Here is a 21812-nt window from a genome sequence, read left to right as displayed (position 1 = left end):
GTCCCAGTCACTCGCTAGCATGGAAGTTTTACGCCTCCAATGTGTGACGTCGTGTTGTCTTGACAACCATGCAATATCGTAAACCATATTCAACGCTCATTCTCCATTGGGTAGAGTGATGTAATACATGTAGTATAAGCGATATGCGAGCAGTATTGCATGCTTTCGAACCAAATGAACGAAACCCGCTAGAAGGGAATAGAACACGTTTTTATTCCATTGAAAAAGTGTCCTGTATGGATAAAAATGTTTATTGAACAGTCAGAGGTAAAGCTGTAGCTTTCGGCTAGTAACAGAACGACTGTTTGTTAATTTTCGCAGATGTTCCACAACATTAAAAGTAACTATAAATGGATAAAAAATATGACGGTATACATTACGAAATAAAATATTCTGAATGTTGGTACAATAAATTACTGCAGTATAGGAGGAATAAACACTTTGGGACACTGCAGCGCCACATCACACCACCCTGTCATTGATTATTTTGCTATAACAGCATCCACCCCCCGAATGTTTTATACCTTATTACAAATGTCATAAGGTGTTTAATGACCTCTCTCTGTCTATCTACCTATCAGTCAGTCAGTTTATCTGACAGTCTTACAAGTAGTATGACCTTTGACCCGCGTTCACCTGTACGGTTGTGGTGCGTCAGGTCCGCATTGTGCAGTACAGCAGATGTTCTTTGCTGCATGCTGTGTCCTTTACTTTCAGCAGAGGGCTTTGAGTGACATCACTGCAGTGACGCCGATCGTTTTGGCGATGACGTCATGTCATAGCCGTGCTACAGAGCTTCAGCACTTCATTCTGTTCCTGTCTGGAGAAATTCGGTGCTGTTGTTCCGGGTTTCGATACCGGTCACTGCAGCTTAATGCTAATGTAACAGTCGCAGAGTCAGAACCAAACCAAACATGCAAAGCAACCAGTTAATTCACACAGCAGTGTGTGTGTGTGTGTGTGTGTGTGTGTGACAAGTCATTACTAGAGCTGTTCATTTAACACAAGGGATCTTGCTGTGCTTCATGGGATCAGTGTGACACACACACACACACACACACACACACACACACCATCTAGATAGATAGATAGATAGATAGATAGATAGATAGATAGATAGATAGATAGATAGATAGATAGATAGATAGATAGATAGATAGATAGATAGATAGATAACACACTCTTCGAACATCTGTGAAATCGAAAACCTGTTCGTGTTCTTCAGGTTTTTTTGAAGGTTCTACCTTGAAACCCAACAACAAAGGATCAGAGAAGGAAACAGACAGACATGAGGATGATGGAGAGATGTACAGAGAGAGCGAGAGATAAATAAATGAATATATAGACAGACACACAGATGGATCTCCAGACAGACAGACAGACAGACAGACAGACAGACAGACAGACAGACAGATAGATAGATAGATAGATAGATAGATAGATAGATAGATAGATAGATAACACACACTCTTAGAGCATCTGTGAAATCGAAAACCTGTTCATGTTCTTCAGGTTTTTTTGAAGGTTCTACCTTGAAACCCAACAACAAAGGATCAGAGAAGGAAACAGACAGACATGAGGATGATGGAGAGATGTACAGAGAGACAGAGAGAGAGATAAATAAATGAATATATAGACAGACACACAGATGATATGATCTCCAGACAGAATAAGACAGATAGATAGATAGATAGATAGATAGATAGATAGATAGATAGATAGATAGATAGATAGATAGATAGATAGATAGATAGATAGATAGATAAACACACACTCTTAGAGCATCTGTGAAATCGAAAACCTGTTCATGTTCTTCAGGTTTTTTTGAAGGTTCTACCTTGAAACCCAACAACAAAGGATCAGAGAAGGAAACAGACAGACATGATGATGATGGAGAGATGTACACAGAGAGAGAGAGAGAGAGAGAGAGAGAGATAAATAAATGAATATATAGACAGACACACAGATGGATCTCCAGACAGAATAAGACAGACAGACAGACAGACAGACAGACAGACAGCTAGATAGATAGATAGATAGATAGATAGATAGATAGATAGATAGATAGATAGATAGATAGATAGATAGATAGATAAACACACACTCAGAGCATCTGTGAAATCTAAAACCTGTTCGTGTTCTTCAGGTTTTTTTTGAAGGTTCTACCTTGAAGCCCAACAACAAAGGATCAGAGAAGGAAACAGACAGACATGAGGATGATGGAGAGATGTACAGAGAGAGAGAGAGAGAAATAAATGAATATATAGACAGACACACAGATGGATCTCCAGACAGAATAAGACAGACAGACAGACAGACAGATAGACACACTCTTAGAGCGTCTGTGAAATCTAAAACCTGTTCGTGTTCTTCTGGTTTTTTTGAAGGTTCTACCTTGAAACCCAACAACAAAGGATCAGAGAAGGAAACAGACAGACATGAGGATGATGGAGAGATGTACAGAGAGAGAGAGAGATAAATAAATGAATATATAGACAGACACACAGATGGTATGATCTCCAGACAGAATAAGACAGACAGATAGACAGACAGACAGATAGATAGACACACTCTTAGAGCATCTGTGAAATCTAAAACCTGTTCGTGTTCTTCAGGTTTTTTTGAAGGTTCTACCTTGAAACCCAACAGCAAAGAATCAGAGAAGGAAACAGACAGACATGAGGATGATGGAGAGATGTACAGAGAGAGAGAGAGAGAAACGAATATATCAACAGACACACAGATGGTCTGATCTCCAGACAGACTGAGATAGATAGATAGATAGATAGATAGATAGATAGATAGATAGATAGATAGATAGATAGATAGATAGACAACACACACACACACAGTTCGAACACCTGTGAAATCCAAAACCTGTACATGTTCTTCAGGTTTTTTTGAAGGTTCTACCTTGAAACCCAACAACAAAGGATCAGAGAAGGAAACAGACAGACATGAGGATGATGGAGAGATGTACAGAGAGAGAGAGAGAGAGATAAATAAATGAATATATAGACAGACACACAGATGATATGATCTCCAGACAGAATAAGACAGATAGATAGATAGATAGATAGATAGATAGATAGATAGATAGATAGATAGATAGATAGATAGATAGATAAACACACACTCTTAGAGCATCTGTGAAATCGAAAACCTGTTCATGTTCTTCAGGTTTTTTTGAAGGTTCTACCTTGAAACCCAACAACAAAGGATCAGAGAAGGAAACAGACAGACATGATGATGATGGAGAGATGTACACAGAGAGAGAGAGAGAGAGAGAGAGAGAGAGAGATAAATAAATGAATATATAGACAGACACACAGATGGATCTCCAGACAGAATAAGACAGACAGACAGACAGACAGACAGCTAGATAGATAGATAGATAGATAGATAGATAGATAGATAGATAGATAGATAGATAGATAGATAGATAGATAGATAGATAGATAAACACACACTCAGAGCATCTGTGAAATCTAAAACCTGTTCGTGTTCTTCAGGTTTTTTTTGAAGGTTCTACCTTGAAGCCCAACAACAAAGGATCAGAGAAGGAAACAGACAGACATGAGGATGATGGAGAGATGTACAGAGAGAGAGAGAGAGAGAAATAAATGAATATATAGACAGACACACAGATGGATCTCCAGACAGAATAAGACAGACAGACAGACAGACAGACAGACAGATAGACACACTCTTAGAGCGTCTGTGAAATCTAAAACCTGTTCGTGTTCTTCTGGTTTTTTTGAAGGTTCTACCTTGAAACCCAACAACAAAGGATCAGAGAAGGAAACAGACAGACATGAGGATGATGGAGAGATGTACAGAGAGAGAGAGAGATAAATAAATGAATATATAGACAGACACACAGATGGTATGATCTCCAGACAGAATAAGACAGACAGATAGACAGACAGACAGATAGATAGACACACTCTTAGAGCATCTGTGAAATCTAAAACCTGTTCGTGTTCTTCAGGTTTTTTTGAAGGTTCTACCTTGAAACCCAACAGCAAAGAATCAGAGAAGGAAACAGACAGACATGAGGATGATGGAGAGATGTACAGAGAGAGAGAGAGAGAAACGAATATATCAACAGACACACAGATGGTCTGATCTCCAGACAGACTGAGATAGATAGATAGATAGATAGATAGATAGATAGATAGATAGATAGATAGATAGATAGATAGATAGATAGATAGACAACACACACACACACACAGTTCGAACACCTGTGAAATCCAAAACCTGTACATGTTCTTCAGGTTTTTTTGAAGGTTCTACCTTGAAACCCAACAACAAAGGATCAGAGAAGGAAACAGACAGACATGAGGATGATGGAGAGATGTACAGAGAGACAGAGAGAGAGATAAATAAATGAATATATAGACAGACACACAGATTGATCTCCAGACAGACAGACAGACAGACAGACAGACAGATAGATAGATAGATAGATAGATAGATAGATAGATAGATAGATAGATAGATAGATAGATAACACACACTCTTAGAGCATCTGTGAAATCGAAAACCTGTTCATGTTCTTCAGGTTTTTTTGAAGGTTCTACCTTGAAACCCAACAACAAAGGATCAGAGAAGGAAACAGACAGACGTGATGATGATGGAGAGATGTACAGAGAGAGAGAGAGAGATAAATATATAGACAGGCACACAGATTATATGATCTACAGACAGACTGAGATAGATGGATAGATGGATGGATGGATGGATGGATATGAAGGTCCCCGTTATACAGGAACTAAACATTCTCTCTCTCTCTCTCTCTCTGTGTCCATGTCTCTCGCCCTCCTCAGACTCCTCCCTCTCCTCCCGGTTTTCTCACCTCCTCCCGCCCCACCCCCCCTCCTCTCTATGCTCAGCTCGGTGTGCGTGTCGTCGTTCCGAGGGCGCAAGGCGGGCAACCAGTCGTCCAACAAGGCATGCGGGAGCGCCGACATGCCGTGCCCGGCGGACAGCGAGCGCATCGTGATCAACTGCGGCGGCGTGCGCCACGAGACCTACCGCAGCACGCTGCGCACGCTGCCCGGCACGCGCCTCGCGTGGCTCACCGAGCCCGACGCGTCCAGCAACTTCGACTACGATGCGACGGCCGACGAGTTCTTCTTCGACCGGCACCCAGCCGTGTTCTCCTTCGTGCTCAACTACTACCGCACCGGTAAGCTGCACTGCCCGGGCGACGTGTGCGGCCCGCTCTTCGAGGAGGAGCTCGCCTTCTGGGGCATCGACGAGACAGATGTGGAGGCGTGCTGCTGGATGAACTACCGGCAGCACCGCGACGCCGAGGAGGCGCTCGACAGCTTCGAGACACCCGAACCGGACCCGCCGGATGACGACGCCGCCGCGATCGCAGGAGGAGCGGACGGAGACCTGCGGCGACTCTGCCTGCACGAGGACGGGCGCAGAGTGGGCTGGTGGCGCGTGTGGCGACCCAAAATCTGGGCGCTTTTCGAAGACCCTTATTCATCCAAATACGCCCGGGTGAGTGTCTGATCTCTCTCTTCTTTAGCATCCTTCTTTCTTCTTCTCCTCCCTTTATTGAATGGCGCGCGCGCATCACCGCAGTGCACTTTTTCATGTGAATTTTTCATCCTAAAACTGCGCGCGCGCGTGAACCAAATCCTCAATACCACACTACTACAGACTAGTCATGCGCATGCGTGTACAGGAATATTTGTGTCATTATTATTATTATTTTTTTTTTGGTAACATGCACAGGTGATGTCCAGGTTACAGGTGTAAACGCACGTGCCCAAGTTTATTGACAAACAGGACGTCTTGTAACAGAAATAATGACAAATCAATCACTCAGCTGGCTAACCAGATGTTTAGTATTGGATTTTTTTTTCCCTAGCAGTGAGTGATAATAATAATTAATAATAATAATAATAATAATAATAAATGCAGGGGCGGCACGGTGGTGTAGTGGTTAGCGCTGTTGCCTCACAGCAAGAAGGTCCTGGGTTCGAGCCCCGTAGCCGGCGAGGGCCTTTCTGTGCGGAGTTTGCATGTTCTCCCCGTGTCTGTGTGGGTTTCCTCCGGGTGCTCCGGTTTCCCCCACAGTCCAAAGACATGCAGGTTAGGTTAACTGGTGACTCTAAATTGAGCGTAGGTGTGAATGTGAGTGTGAATGGTTGTCTGTGTCTGTCAGCCCTGTGATGACCTGGCGACTTGTCCAGGGTGTACCCCGCCTTTCGCCCGTAGTCAGCTGGGATAGGCTCCAGCTTGCCTGCGACCCTGTAGAAGGATAAAGCGGCTAGAGATAATGAGATGAGATGAGAGAATAAATGCGGCGGCACGGTAGTGTAGTGGTTAGCGCTGTTGCCTCACAGCAAGAAGGTCCGGGTTCGAGCCCCGTGGCCGGCGAGGGCCTTTCTGTGCAGAGTTTGCATGTTCTCCCCGTGTCCGCGTGGGTTTCCTCCGGGTGCTCCGGTTTCCCCCACAGTCCAAAGACATGCAGGTTAGGTTAACTGGTGAGTCTAAGGCCCAATCCCAATTCTAATTTCTACCCCTACCCCTCCCCCTTCCCCTTGGCCCTTCCCCTTGAAACTGAGCTACAAGGGATAGGGCTTGAAATTCAACCCTTACGTATTGGGATAGCCCTTCAACGATCGCATACGTCATCGCGTACCTCCGTCAGCGTTTACGTTAGCAAAACGCGACCAAATGCGTCATTGGCTGCGACCAGCCGCTACAGTCAGAGGCAGAAATCTCTGCTGGCAGGGTGTGATTTGTTAACTAACACCACTGAATGGGATATCTTTGGCGCTTCGTGCACCACATCCGACAGAATGAGGTGTCAGAACACTCATGTAAACAATAAAAGCGAGAATAACAGAACAAAACGTACGCAGTTAAGCAACCGAAAACAATACTCACTCCCAAAGCTTTTTAGCAGCAGCTTGGATTTCAGAAATCGCTGCTCATTCTCAGCTCGAAAGCGAATCAAGCGGCGTGTTTCCTCTGGATAACAACTTAAAACACGTAAATAATGGAGAAAATACATTTATGACAATCTTTCGCCGCGGGAGCCACCATCTTTATGAAATCCGCATGAAATCTCGCTAAAATCCGCATGGCATTGTGGGAAATCACTCAAACCCCTTCGTTCGGAGTCTGCTCCAGGAAAATCTCCGTTTGGAGGGGTACAGAAGCCCTCCCCCTTCCCCTACCCCTCCGCGTTAACTGGGATTGGGATACCCCTACCCCTTCACGTGAACGCGCAAAATGGAGGGGAAGGGCCAAGGGGTTGGTCCAAGGGGTGAAATGGGATTCGGCCTAAATTGACCGTAGGTGTGAATGTGAGTGTGAACGGTTGTCTGTGTCTATGTGTCAGCCCTGTGATGACCTGGCGACTTGTCCAGAGTGTACCCCGCCTTTCGCCCGTAGTCAGCTGGGATAGGCTCCAGCTTGCCTGCGACCCTGTAGAAGGATAAAGCGGCTAGAGATAATGAGATGAGATGAGATAATAAATGCGGCGGCACGGTGGTGTAGTGGTTAGCGCTGTCGCCTCACAGCAAGAAGGTCCTGGGTTCGAGCCCCGTGGCCGGCGAGGGCCTTTCTGTGCGGAGTTTGCATGTTCTCCCCATGTCCGCGTGGGTTTCCTCCGGGTGCTCCGGTTTCCCCCACAGTCCAAAGACATGCAGGTTAGGTTAACTGGTGACTCTAAATTGACCGTAGGTGTGAATGGTTGTCTGTGTCTATTACCCTGTCCACACTAGGGATTTTGTACCGATACAATACTGCTTTCGTACCCCAACACCTGTCCACACTAGCAACTATACTGGTACTGTAGCGGTATAACTGTATCGGTACGAAAACCACAAATGCATGGGTTTCATATCGGTACTGTAGCGCTTCGCTGTAGTGTGGACAGATGAAGCGTCTCTGTATCGATACAAATATAATGCGCAAGCGCAATGAACCATTCCTACGTCTTCCGGGTTATTCATACAATACAATACGCACGTGCTTTCCAGCTGTAAATAAAACGTCAAAATGGCTCAAAACGACCATGGAGCTACATGGAGCAAAGAAAGGGGGGAGAGGGAGGGAGGGAGGGAGGGAGGGAGGGAGGAAGAAAGGAGGAAGAGGGGAAAAGGGAGAGAAAGGGAGGGGAAGAGAAGGAAAGAGGGAGAAAGGGAGGGGAAGAGAAGGGAGATTCGTTTTCTTTATGTCTTTCTCAACTGCCTCGTGCGTTTTATACGATTCGACTGAATAAATGACCACCAGAAATACAGACTGTACATTGACAACAAAAAGCGCACACACGTAGTTTCATCCGCCATATTCTCGGAAGGAAGTTACTCGGTAACCACGGAAACATTTCGCGCACACGCATTTCAACTACCGTGAAAGAAAACCGCAAACATTTCTCGCTAGTGTGGACAGATGCACTAAACTGTACCGGTATACTTTGTATCGATTCAGTTATACCACTATCGTACCGGTATATATGTGATCACAGCATTAGTGTCAGCCCTGTGATGACCTGGCGACTTGTCCAGGGTGTACCCCGCCTTTCGCCCGTAGTCAGCTGGGATAGGCTCCAGCTCGCCTGCGACCCTGTAGAACAGGATAAAGCAGCTAGAGATAATGAGATGAGATGAGATAACTGAGAAACAATCAGATCACATTGCAAAATTGTCGGATTCCTGTTTTTCTTCTTGACAGTGGTACCCAAACAGTCAAACTCAAATCAGCATAGTGACGCTTACATAACTTGAACGGAGTTGTCCTGTCCACCTTTGCTATATGTTGAGCACATAAACTTGAGATGATTGTGCAGCATGGTACACCAAAGAGGACATCTTTTAGTTGCTCAATATATCATCGAACCATTATCACGATATCGGGATTGATCATTGAGTCAGAATGGCCTGAATGACCCGAGCTTGGGTGTTCGTTATTTCTGTGTCACTAATAAAGACTGATCAGAAATAGTCACCACTAAGTAAGTTTGTGATAACTGACCTGCTGCTCCTTGTTTCAACTCACTTGTCTTAGGATGGTTACTGTGTTGTGATTTGTATATTTGTATGTGTTCTATTGCATGTTGTAAGACAAAAAAAAAAATTCCGACAAGAGAGAAGATCTGAACCAGGAAAATAAAGCAACACAGCAAGCTTTTTGAAGCACAGTGATGTCTCGTCCTCCAGCCTTTACACATTTGTGTGGGAGCGACACAATTTAACATTGGAGCACGCTGCTACGAGCTATCACCGTCTTTTTCTCCTCGATAAAACACAAGCTGAGCCGATTTACCGTACATATCAGATTGATTTCCGCAGGTCTTCTGTACTCTGTGATATTAACCGACACGAAGCTCCATATCTCATGTGCACTTCCAAAGCGACCTCGCTTCCTGTCAAAAATGCACAACGTTGGGAGTCCATTCAAGTGAAAAAAAATCTATCGATGTATGTTTGTTGGAGTTCGAGTTAGCGAGTGGAAACGCCTCGTTGATGAGAGAGGTCAGAGGAGAACGGCTAAACCGTTTAGAGCTGACAGGAAGACTACGGTGACTCAAGTAACCACTCGTTACAAACGTAATGAGCAGAAAAGCATCTCAGAACGCATGGCCTTGTGGTGGATGAGCTACAAGAGGAACTTGATGCGACAGTGCGGACAGGCTCAACCAAACTGAACTGGATTGGAAAAATGTTGCCTGGTCTTTTTCCAGTCTTCAGCTGCAGGGGTCCAAGCATCATCGTGTTTGGGGTGTACTGTATTTTCACTGTGTTGGGTTTTCATCGTCAAAAAAACCACTATATTGTCAATTTGTCAATAATCATGATAGATAGAGAGAGAAAAAAGTCTCTTTTTTCAGATTTAAGGCCCCGGTCACACCGCCCGAACTTTGCTGGAGCGTTCCTGGAGTGGTGAAAAAAATTCATCACCGCTCGTAACCGTTCACCACCGTTTAACAAAAGTTGGCCCCCGTTAAAGCAACGCCGTATACACTCGGCCACCGCTGATGTTTCTCGAGGGGCCCTCCTACCGCTCCGAAAGTTTTGAGCTGCACAAAATATTGCGAGCGGTGAGGAGGGGGCAATTTTCCGCCCCGGCAAAGTTCGCCCCCGCTCCACCAACGCCCAGTCAAAGTTTGGCACCGCTAGACGCAAGTTCGTGGACGCTTGGGTCCGCTAGGCCAACGCAGAAATCTTGAACGCTGGACCACCGCTGCTTCGCCAGTGTTGCCCGGGCGGCGATTAAACGTTGCACAAACTTCGGTGGAGCGGTTGTAAGCGTTTTACGAGCGGACACGGGGTTGCTGGAACGGTGTCAGGCGTTGAAGCAGCTATCCATGGCAGCGATGAACTTTGGTTATAGAGGTGTCGGAGCGGGACCAGAATTTGGCTATAAATACGGGCAGGGGCACAGATGCGTTTTTTGAACTGGGGGGGACAAAAAACTGGGGGGGACAAAGCTGCCAGCAAACCAACCCCAACCCCGATACGCCTGTCAAGCTTGTTGTGGGTTACCATAGCAACCAAGCTCGAGCTCGCAACCTGTGCAGTCTGCGCAGCTCAACCAACCGAATATCAGTCTTTGTTTTGTTTTATGTGAGTTGTTGCAACTATGTATACACTGCCGTGCACCTCAATAAACCGAATGGTAATTAGTCTTTTGATTTTTCCGTGAGGTTTGCCTTATGCAAAGAAAGACAGCATAGACGTTTTTTCCTCCCTATAAGTGGGGGGGACCGAACGAGGTGAATTTAAATCTGGGTGGGACGAATCCCACCCGTCCCCCCCTCTATCTGCGCCCGTGAATACGGGGAGAAATGGACCAGGAGCTCATTTGGAATCGAGCTGCCGTTGAGTTCAGACCTCATCTATATCGAATTTGCTCAAAGTTACAGTAAAACTGTATCACCATGGATGCTGAGAGACTTGCTATGATTGGTGCTAAACCAACTTTATACCCCCGCCGAGCCAAAGCCCACATGCGCAGAACGCCGCTATATCAACGCTCGCTACCGCTAAACCAACGCTAAAGCAACGCCGGCTTCAGCGGTGCACCGCTAAGCCAATGCCTGTGTTTTCGATTTTTTTTCCCATTTTGTGCGCGGTGACGAGCGTTGTCGAAATTCAGCCCCCCCTCCCTACCGTTCAAGGAACGCTCCAGCAAAGTTCGGGCGGTGTGACCGGGGCCTAATGTCTGTAGCTCGATAGCTGATTGGTCTGGTGAGTTGCCTTCAGCTAAATAATTCACATAAATGCATGCGATTGGATACATCTATCAACCTTGGTACAGTATTTTTCTTTTTCCTACTTGGGATGGTTCATCCACCAGTTGAATCTGTCAGCGAATAAGAGTTTATGGCCTGATCTTGACCCAGTGCTCGAGAACGTTCTACGGTACCTAAGCCTGAACAAACCCCAAGTTTTAAATTCAAACTGGTAAAATTTTCCCAAAACTAAAGACAGTCGGAGCTCGGGTATCACTATTGGAGCATTAAACGAAGAAGAAGAAGAAAAACATGATTGTTGAATCACGAGTCAGAATCTGCTCTGGAGGAATGCGTCTCCATCATGCGAATGTCATTCCCAGGTCAGGACTCACTCCTGCAGCTTCCGCCTGTGTGATCTAGAGCAGAACACCAAGACGCCCGCAGTTACACGAGTGTCGCTGCGGGTGTCTTGGTGTTCTGATGAAACATGTTCAGAACAAACGTGTGTGTGTGTGAGAGACCACATGCAGCTCCGTAACCTAGTTAAAGTATCCGAGTGATCCAAAACCCAGTTGGGACATGGTGTGGAAAGGAAGAAAGAGAAGGAGAGAGAGAGGTTGAAATCGATGGAGGAGGATCACGGAAATGATTTAAAGCAGGACAGCGGGGATTTACGCGGTGGACGGACAGTAAAACATTTATGAGCGGAAGCAATAATCAGCCGAGTCGTTCACGCCAGCGCCGACCTTCTCGCTTGCTCTCGGTCTCTCTCACACACACACACACATGCTGATTTTACTGCAGTGAAAAGAGCGAGAGAGAGAGAGAGAGAGAGAGCGTCCGAGTGAGAGCTACAGATCAAGAGAGAGTGAGGCTGAAGGAGGACAGGAGCAAAAGGAAGAGCAATTGCTTGTCTAATCACGTCCGGCTAAAGACACAAGTAATCTGATCCACCTTCCAGCACTGTGTATCGGTTATCGATCATACTTTATATGTCTTTCGATGGCATTCTGAGTGCTCTCTCTCTCTCTCTCTCTTTCTCTCTCTCTCTCACACCTTTTCTCCACACACACACACACACACACACACACACACACACACACACACACACACATCCAGATAAAGTCGACTCTACTGCTGATCACACTGGAACTGACCCTCGTCAGTTAAAACACATCAACTGATGGTGTTGGTGATGACAACTTGAGTTTTTAATTCACTGATGTCAATATTTATGATACCGGTGCGAGAATCGAGTGAAATCTGGAACGTGTGTGTGTTTGGAAAGTCCAATACGACACATATCGCTTCTCCCGTTTCAGAGTTAACACGCTGGCTCCAAACAGTCCAAATTGGATCATTTTCCTCACGTTACACAGGTTGTTTTCACGACAGTAGGACAAAAATTCATGTCAGCTAAAATAAAATTAATTCGGAGTAAACTGTATTCATAATGATCAATTTGCATTTCACGGAGACGGAAGTATCTTCAAGATGTACGCAGGACGTGTCGTATGTACTGCGACGACTACATACAACCCCGATTCCAAAAAAGTTGGGACAAAGTACAAATTGTAAATAAAAACAGAATGCAATAATTTACAAATCTCAAAAACTGATATTGTATTCATAATAGAACATAGACAACATATCAAATGTCAAAAGTGAGACATTTTGAAATTTCATGCCAAATATTGGCTCATTTGAAATTTCATGACAGCAACACATCTCAAAAAAGTTGGGACAGGGGCAATAAGAGGCTGGAAAAGTTAAAGGTACAAAAAAGGAACAGCTGGAGGACCAAATTGCAACTCATTAGGTCAATTGGCAATAGGTCATTAACATGACTGGGTATAAAAAGAGCATCTTGGAGTGGCAGCGGCTCTCAGAAGTAAAGATGGGAAGAGGATCACCAATCCCCCTAATTCTGCGCCGACAAATAGTGGAGCAATATCAGAAAGGAGTTCGACAGTGTAAAATTGCAAAGAGTTTGAACATATCATCATCTACAGTGCATAATATCATCAAAAGATTCAGAGAATCTGGAAGAATCTCTGCGTGTAAGGGTCAAGGCTGGAAAACCATACTGGGTGCCCGTGATCTTCGGGCCCTTAGACGGCACTGCGTCACATACAGGCATGCTTCTGTATTGGAAATCACAAAATGGGCTCAGGAATATTTCCAGAGAACATTATCTGTGAACACAATTCACCGTGCCATCCGCCGTTGCCAGCTAAAACTCTATAGTTCAAAGAAGAAGCCGCATCTAAACATGATCCAGAAGCACAGACGTCTTCTCTGGGCCAAGGCTCATTTAAAATGGACTGTGGCAAAGTGGAAAACTGTTCTGTGGTCAGATGAATCAAAATTTGAAGTTCTTTATGGAAATCAGGGACGCCGTGTCATTCAGACTAAAGAGGAGAAGGACGACCCAAGTTGTTATCAGCGCTCAGTTCAGAAGCCTGCCTCTCTGATGGTATGGGGTTGCATTAGTGCGTGTGGCATGGGCAGCTTACACATCTGGAAAGACACCATCAATGCTGAAAGGTATATCCAGGTTCTAGAGCAACATATGCTCCCGTCCAGGCGACGTCTCTTTCAGGGAAGACCTTGCATTTTCCAACATGACAATGCCAAACCACATACTGCATCAATTACAGCATCATGGCTGCGTAGAAGAAGGGTCTGGGTACTGAACTGGCCAGCCTGCAGTCCAGATCTTTCACCCATAGAAAACATTTGGCGCATCATAAAACGGAAGATAAGACAAAAAAGACCTAAGACAGTTGAGCAACTAGAATCCTACATTAGACAAGAATGGGTTAACATTCCTATCCCTAAACTTGAGCAACTTGTCTCCTCAGTCCCGAGACGTTTACAGACTGTTGTAAAGAGAAAAGGGGACGTCTCACAGTGGGAAACATGGCCTTGTCCCAACTTTTTTGAGATGTGTTGTTGTCATGAAATTTAAAATCACCTAATTTTTCTCTTTAAATGATACGTTTTCTCAGTTTAAACATTTGATATGTCATCTATGTTCTATTCTGAATAAAATATGGAATTTTGAAACTTCCACATCATTGCATTCCGTTTTTATTTACAATTTGTACTTTGTCCCAACTTTTTTGGAATCAGGGTTGTACACAAAATTTAAATACGAACTGATTTGTTTAACTACAAAGTCATCTGAATTTTTTATTTTAATTTTTTTAATTGTGCATGGCATTTTCCTGTGTCTCACAAGGACTATATCATGCGGACAAATCAGTCGTCATCATTTTGATGTCCCGAGGGTCGTTTTTCTCCAACTTTTCCTCCCTTTGGAGGTAAACAGTATGGCCCGACAGAAACGAGGAGCCTGAACTAATTAGCATAGCTATGGAACTGCATCACACCAAGATGTGACTCAGTATCGACCTTGGAGAGTTTTGAGTCGCAGGGATGCAATCTGTGGTTGACATTCATGAATAGATCCGTGAAACAAAAGATGAATATATATCTTTCTCTCTTCCTGATTTTGTATATCGTTTCTTTCTCTGTCAGATCAAAACATGAGGTGTGTAACTCCATACCATATCGCAACCATGGAGTCGAGTTCATGCATCCTATGGCTAAGATAGCTAAGCGCTAGCTCGAATGATTGAGTTATCTGTCCAGAAAAATGACACGTCATCTACCCAGTTGTGCTCACGAGGTAGGCTTTCCTTTTCTTTTCCGCTGGCAGGAGAGCCGAGTCCACTATATTCACCCACGCCGACTTTTTTTGGTTAAAAGTAGCAATGCCAGCAGCACTTGCCGTGCGGGAAGCACCTATCCGTTTACATAGTATACCGCAAATTTTCGATTGCCGTGTACCAATATAAAAAGTATGTTCAGCTTCACAAGGGTTGGTTATTTTACAGGAAGAAAACTGAATTTTCAGGATATGCGCTCAGATTTGCACGATAGTGATGACTTTTGATATGGCGATTTTTTTTTTTTTCTGAATGTTGATGATGAAACCACTGGGCGCGGCCATATTGGATTTTGGTCGAAAGCCGATGACGTGTCCAGGGTTTTTTCTAGAAAAATTTAGTATGAGGGCGCTCACCATGGCGAGGGAGCGAAGCGGGGGGGTGCCGGTTGTCCGTCGCCCCCCTCCGCCGTGCAAAGCCTTTGAAAAATGCTCCAATGGGACATTCTGAGGCTATCTGAGAGGGAAATTGTAACAAATTGTCTGTCAACATTGAAAAAGAAAGAAGTAATCTTCTTCTGCCCCGGACAGTCTTTGGCTTTCTTCCGCTTCGTGCCGCGGGATGACATCTTTAAATGCCCAAGTGTCAACAAAAACAACTCGCGAACTACTTCTGTCAAAAGCTCCCACGCTGGTGGGTGAAAGGTCATTCAGTCTCGAGAAATCTCGCTCTACAAGTCAGCTGACCTTGTATGTAACCCATGTCAAATCTCGCGAGAGCAGCCGCGACAAGTAAACAACTAAACAACATGGCGCCTCAGTCTGGAAAACGCCAATTCGGATTGTTTTTGCACCGTCTGGCGGTGTATCTACTATGATTGGAATATTTTTTGAGCAATTATAACGTATTTGATGATCAGACACACTGTCACGTAGTGTTGCTGGGATGTTTTCACGGAGTTGGTAAGGGGGCGCACGCCGAGAGTAAGAGGGCGCAGCGCCCCTGTTCCCCCGTTTAGACGAAAGCCTGGTGTCACCCCGTGACATTAGACTCTAGCTCACTTTCTGTTGGTCGACACTGGCCGAAATCGATACTAGAGGTTGGGAACAATCATGACCCCTGGTGGGCCTTTTCATGGTAATTTCGGTCAAACCAGAAGCTGGCCAGAGACAGCGGAAATTTTAGTCACGGTCAATAGGTGTGTATCCTTCTTTGGAAAACAATAAAAATATTGGATTCTGGAGGATGGAGGAAAAAAGAGAAGGTTCAGGGATGTTAATCATATTGTTTTGAAGTGGTTCGCGCTGTCGCCTCACAGTGAGAAAGTCTGGGTTCGAGCCCCGTGGCCGGCGAGGGCCTTTCTGTGCGGAGTTTGCATGTTCTCCTTGTGTCCGCGTGGGTTTCCTCCGGGTGCTCCGGTTTCCCCCACAGTCCAAAGACATGCAGGTTAGGTTAACTGGTGACTCTAAATTGACCGTAGGTGTGAATGTGAGTGTGAATGGTTGTCTGTGTCTATGTGTCAGCCCTGTGATGACCTGGCGACTTGTCCAGGGTGTACCCCGCCTTTCGCCCGTAGTCAGCTGGGATAGGCTCCAGCTCACCTGTGACCCTGTAGAACAGGATAAAGCGGCTAGAGATAACGAGATGAGATGACATTTGATTAGAAACATGTAATACATGGCGCTTTTGAGCGCCAGCCTCTGAAAAGTAACGTGTAGAACTGTGCTGCCACCTTTTGCCTTGTTGTGCCATCACATGCAATAAGGGGCGCTTGTATGCCAATTAGGCGAGTTGTAGAGAAGAGAATACAGTCAGAGAGGACAGATTTAACACTTTAAAAGGAATGTATGTAGATTGTTCTTATCCTTAATGATCTTTAGTTGGGTTTGAATGATTCGGTCCGATGGCCAACAAAGCACCTACAATAGGGTGCATCAGTTGCCCCCTAAAAATGAAAAGTTCCTCCGATCATGATGCATTTTTGTTTTTATGTTCCTTTTGGTAAGAAAACACACTGGGTGAAATATTTTGACAAAATTCTAAAGTTTAATGGAGCTCAAAGTTATGGAAAAAGCTGCTATTTTATGACTTTTATGACAAAATTTCGATCACTTTTCATGAAACATTATGGCACCTTATAGAGTATACCAAATATCTTAGATACACATTTTTAGTACATATTCTAAATATATTATCAAGCACAGTTTGAGTTTTAGCTGTTCATTGAATCATCGTTCAACTACTTTTAAACAATGCAAATGTATTATGAATCACATTAATGCTTCTCAATCCCTTGCAAAGGTTCTTAACATGATCTCTGGCTCACAAGAAATCAATAAATGGAGTCCAACATTGTGATTCAAACCTTACGCCAAAACATAAAATAAGCGTTTTTTGGCAAAAAAATGAACCTCATGGTGCCACCATTAGACTTTTGATTATGGTCAAAAAATTTTACAGGATGTCTTTACTGGTGAAAAGGAACACCTGAACAAAAACGCATCAGATTTTATGAAAGTGAGGGCAACTGATGGGTGCATCAGTTCTGCTCATGCCATTGCTCAGTTGTAGAAATTGATTTGAGTAGTTTACACCGTCTCACTATGCAAATAATGCAGTTAAATTTCAAAATAAATAAAACAATACTGGAGCAAAAGGTTATTTTTAAACTCTGAGCAATTGATAGATGTTTTGGGCACGAGAATTGCTCCTGAAGGTGCTTTACTTTACTTTCTCAAGATTGATATACTGTATATTTCTGGAAGCGGCCAAATAAGGCTGACGGGGGGAAAAAAATTTTCAAAAAATTGAAAATTTCAAACAGCTGTAACTTCTGTTTTATTTAACCTAGGGGGAAAAATAAAAGCAGTTTTGAATTCCGAACCTCATACTCTTTCTTTTGATATGCCACACTCCTTGATCACAACTAGATTTAAAAATGGCCTGCCATTGCTATTAAAAGTAGGTCAAACGTGCCCCACGGTGGTCACGTGATATTGTTGCTTTGGCAATCTCCGGAATCGTAAAACGCAGGACGCTTTTCATCTCAGCAAAACATTTACACACAGGATACATTGTGTGTGTGTGTGTGTGTGTGTGTGTGTGTGTGTGTGTGTGTAGCAGTGCAACATCTGGAAACTCTAACAGCAATAGAAATAGGACGTGTTACCCAAAATTCAACTTTGCAGTCAGAACCTTGAAGTATTTGCGCTAGATGAGTGATGGGAGGTTATGGAATCAATTTTGTGCCAAAATGTTCATACAATACTTTTGAAATATCAAACAAAAATGACAAATCAAAATACAAAAAAAAAAAGTCAATTTTTTTGAGACTGGCAAACAAATTATTCGTGTAATCGTGCAAAATATCAGTCTATTACTCTTCAGAAACCTTTTATTTTTGTTCCGCGTCTTTCTCAGTTTTGTTTGACGTAATTTATTTTGGTTGCGATTCCAGCTTTCCCGTTTGCGCTCCCTGACTTTTTGCTTGCAGTTTTGGCACAAACTTCATGTGTGGGTGGGCTGTCCAGGAATGCATTCCCATTGGCTAACTTGTGTTTGACTGACAGCTACGCTCAGCCATTCCCTACTCGGATTCTGGCGGACTGTTTGACGAGTGACCGATCCATTGACGGTAAACAAGGATCGAGTGGACTTCAGTGGCGACTATGATATTGAATTAATTCAACAGAGTGTAAGTACGGGACAAATGTGTTGTATGTGTTGCAGTAGTGCACATTATGCAGGCGTGTTTAACGTTAGCAAGACAGCTATTATATTGGGTAGTGGAGCGAAGGCTAACATTTGACTTGCCACGAAACACTTGCATAATGTGCACTACTGCAACACATACAACACATTTGTCCCGTACTTACACTTTGTTGAATTAATTCAATATCATAGTCGCCGCTGAAGTCCACTCGATCCTTGTTTACCGTCAATGGATCGGTCACTCGTCAAACAGTCCGCCAGAATCCGAGTAGAGAATGGCCGCAACAGCCTCCAGGGGAATCGCTGAGCGTAGCTGTCAGTCAAACACAAGTTACCCAATGGGAATGCATTCCTGGACAGCCCACCCACACGTGAAGTTTGTGCCAAAACTGCAAGCAAAAAGTCAGGGAGCGCAAACGAGAAAGCTGGAATCGCAACCAAAATAAATTACGTCAAACAAAACTGAGAAAGACGCGGAACAAAAATAAAAGGTTTCTGAAGAGTAATAGACTGATATTTTGCACGATTACACGAATAATTTGTTTGCCAGTCTAAAAAAATTGACTCTTTTTTTTTGTATTTTGATTTGTCGTTTTTGTTTGATATTTCAAAAGTATTGTATGAACAGTTTGGCACAAAATTGATTCCATGACCATAAAGCATGCAGGTTAGACCTTTTTAAATGTCGTCTATATTTTGGCGATGGCTTTGAAGAGAACAGGCATGCTGCGTTAGGACCAGATATCCCCCCCCCCCCCCCCCCCCCCACAATGAACACACAGTGTTACAGTACACTGTAGGAAACATGGAAAACACTTGCATTGTGTTTGCCTTAGTTGTGTGTTTGCACCTCCGAGTGAAGGTCGTGTCCGTGTTCAGTCTCTGCTGATTAGCAGCTCTGGGGCAGATAGAAATGCACCTCGGCGGATAGGTTTGGCCTGAACATTTGCTTCCATCAACAGTTCTCATTTCAACTTGCCATTGACGGACTTCCTGGACTTTATATATAGCAGCAATATTAGCCACATTGCTTTGGGCAGAGTTTTGTGTGACACCAGTGATTTTGTCAAGGACGTTTCCCAAACGGAGATCCAGAGAGAAGCGCACACACACAATACCTGCATTTTTATACCGAGCACGAGAAAGACGAGCCTGCCAGTTTTGTAACACGAGGTGTGATCACTTAATTAGGAAAAGAAAACTGGTTAGAGATCAGCCAGGCTTCATTTTCGGAAGAAAATGGAGCTGATCTGAGATTGGCTGTGCTTCATTATGTATGGTGTTTTCAATCTCGGTGATCAGAGGCCATTCGGAAAAGATGAACTGATCAGAGATGAGCCGTGCTCCATCATAAACCATGCCATCATTCACGGAACAGTTTTGTAACCCAATCTGAGATTGATTCATTAGGAAAATTGACTTGATCAGAGATCAGTCGTACTCCATTGCACACTGTAACTTTGTTCATGAAGAAAGAAGAGCTGATCCAAGAATAGGTTTGTACCACAAGATGTGAACAGTTCATCAGGAAGAGCAGAAGGGTTCGGTCATAGTTTCTTCAGGAAGAAAGACAAGCCCATCACGGACTAGTTTTGTCACACAAGGTGAGATCAGTTCATTCGGGAAAGCAGAAGAGCTGGTGAGAGATCAGCCATATTTCATTGTAGACTTTCTAAGAAGAAAGAAGCGCTAATGAGAGATCAGGTGTTTTTTTTTAACAAAAGGTGAGATCAGTTCATTCGCGACCGAGATCAGGGAGCAGCTGTCTACGAAGACAGAAGAGCTGATCCGAGACTAGTTTTGTAACACAAGGTGAGATCAGTTCATTTGGAAAACAAGAAAATGATTGGACACTGGAGATCAGCTGGGCTTCTGTTCCAATCTGTGCCTTCATTCCAGGAAGAAAGAACAGCTGAACAGAAACCAGTTTTCAAGCTCAAGGAGTGATCAGTTCATTAGGAACAAGTGTAACCGATCAAGGCTCAGTCATGAGCCATTAGACGCTTTTTCATGAGGAAAGGAGAACCAACCAACAGCCATGCTTCATTATCCCTTTGATGCAAAACATATGCACACCCCTTCTAATGCACAGCATGGGTCAAAAATGACCCGCATTCATTTTCCAGGTTATTTCATGCTGACTGAGTTTTCTTTGCTCTGTCTTTTGAAATCAATTTATTTTATGATTGAATATTCCAAGTATACTTTAAATATCCTGTTTTTAATTACCACAAATCATTAATTTAATTTTTTCTTTCCTACTTTATGAACAAAAATACTTTTTATATTACTACACGTGGGTCATCCAAGGCCCAATCCCAATTCTAATTTCTACCCCTACCCCTCCCCCTTCCCCTTGGCCCTTCCCCTTGAAACTGAGCTACAAGGGATAGGGCTTGAAATTCAACCCCTACGTATTGGGATAGTCCTTCAACGATCGCATACGTCATCGCGTACCTCCGTCAGCGTTTACGTTAGCAAAACGCGACCAAATGCGTCATTGGCTGCGACCAGCCGCTACAGTCAGAGCCAGAAATCTCTGCTGGCAGGGTGTGATTTGTTAACTAACACCACTGAATGGGATATCTTTGGCGCTTCGTGCACCACATCCGACAGAATGAGGTGTCAGAACACTCATGTAAACAATAAAAGCGAGAATAACAGAACAAAACGTACGCAGTCAAGCAACCGAAAACAATACTCACTCCCAAAGCTTTTTAGCAGCAGCTTGGATTTCAGAAATCGCTGCTCATTCTCAGCTCGAAAGCGAATCAAGCGGCGTGTTTCCTCTGGATAACAACTTAAAACACGTAAATAATGGAGAAAATACATTTATGACAATCTTTCGCCGCGGGAACCGCCATCTTTCTGAAATCCGCATGAAATCTCACTGAAATCCGCATGGCATTGTGGGAAATCACTCAAACCCCTTCGTTCGGAGTCAGCTCCAGGAAAATCTCCGTTTGGAGGGGTACAGAAGCCCTACCCCTTCCCCTACCCCTCCGCGTTAACTGGGATTGGGATACCCCTACCCCTTCACGTGAACGCGCAAAATGGAGGGGAAGGGCCAAGGGGTTGGTCCAAGGGGTGAAATGGGATTCGGCCCAAGTGTGATTTAAAATTAAATGTCTTAATAATAATTTGTTTCAAGTAATTACTTTAGCAGTGAATGGGGCCAGTTATTTATTTATTAACTATGTCGTTAGCTAAGCCAA

The 21812-nt window shown here is 44.1% G+C and overlaps 1 protein-coding gene across 6 annotated transcripts in view; it reads left to right on the top strand.

Annotated features, from left to right (window-relative positions):
- Window positions 1–4832: 4832 nt before the first annotated feature.
- Window positions 4833–21812, top strand: part of kcnc3b (potassium voltage-gated channel, Shaw-related subfamily, member 3b) — a 92421-nt gene continuing 75441 nt past the window's right edge. For 5 of the 6 annotated variants that reach the window (XM_060921141.1, XM_060921140.1, XM_060921139.1 and 2 more), the window contains exon 1: window positions 4891–5517. In XM_060921141.1, coding sequence (XP_060777124.1) covers window positions 4891–5517 — 627 coding nt within the window. Of the gene's footprint in view, window positions 5518–21812 lie in introns of all 6 variants that reach the window. The other variant, XM_060921142.1, reaches the window with a different exon arrangement.

The sequence above is a fragment of the Neoarius graeffei genome, chromosome 5 (genome assembly GCF_027579695.1).
Source record: "Neoarius graeffei isolate fNeoGra1 chromosome 5, fNeoGra1.pri, whole genome shotgun sequence".
Taxonomy (NCBI): Eukaryota; Metazoa; Chordata; class Actinopteri; order Siluriformes; family Ariidae; genus Neoarius; species Neoarius graeffei.
This window is presented reverse-complemented; position numbering and strand designations above follow the sequence as displayed.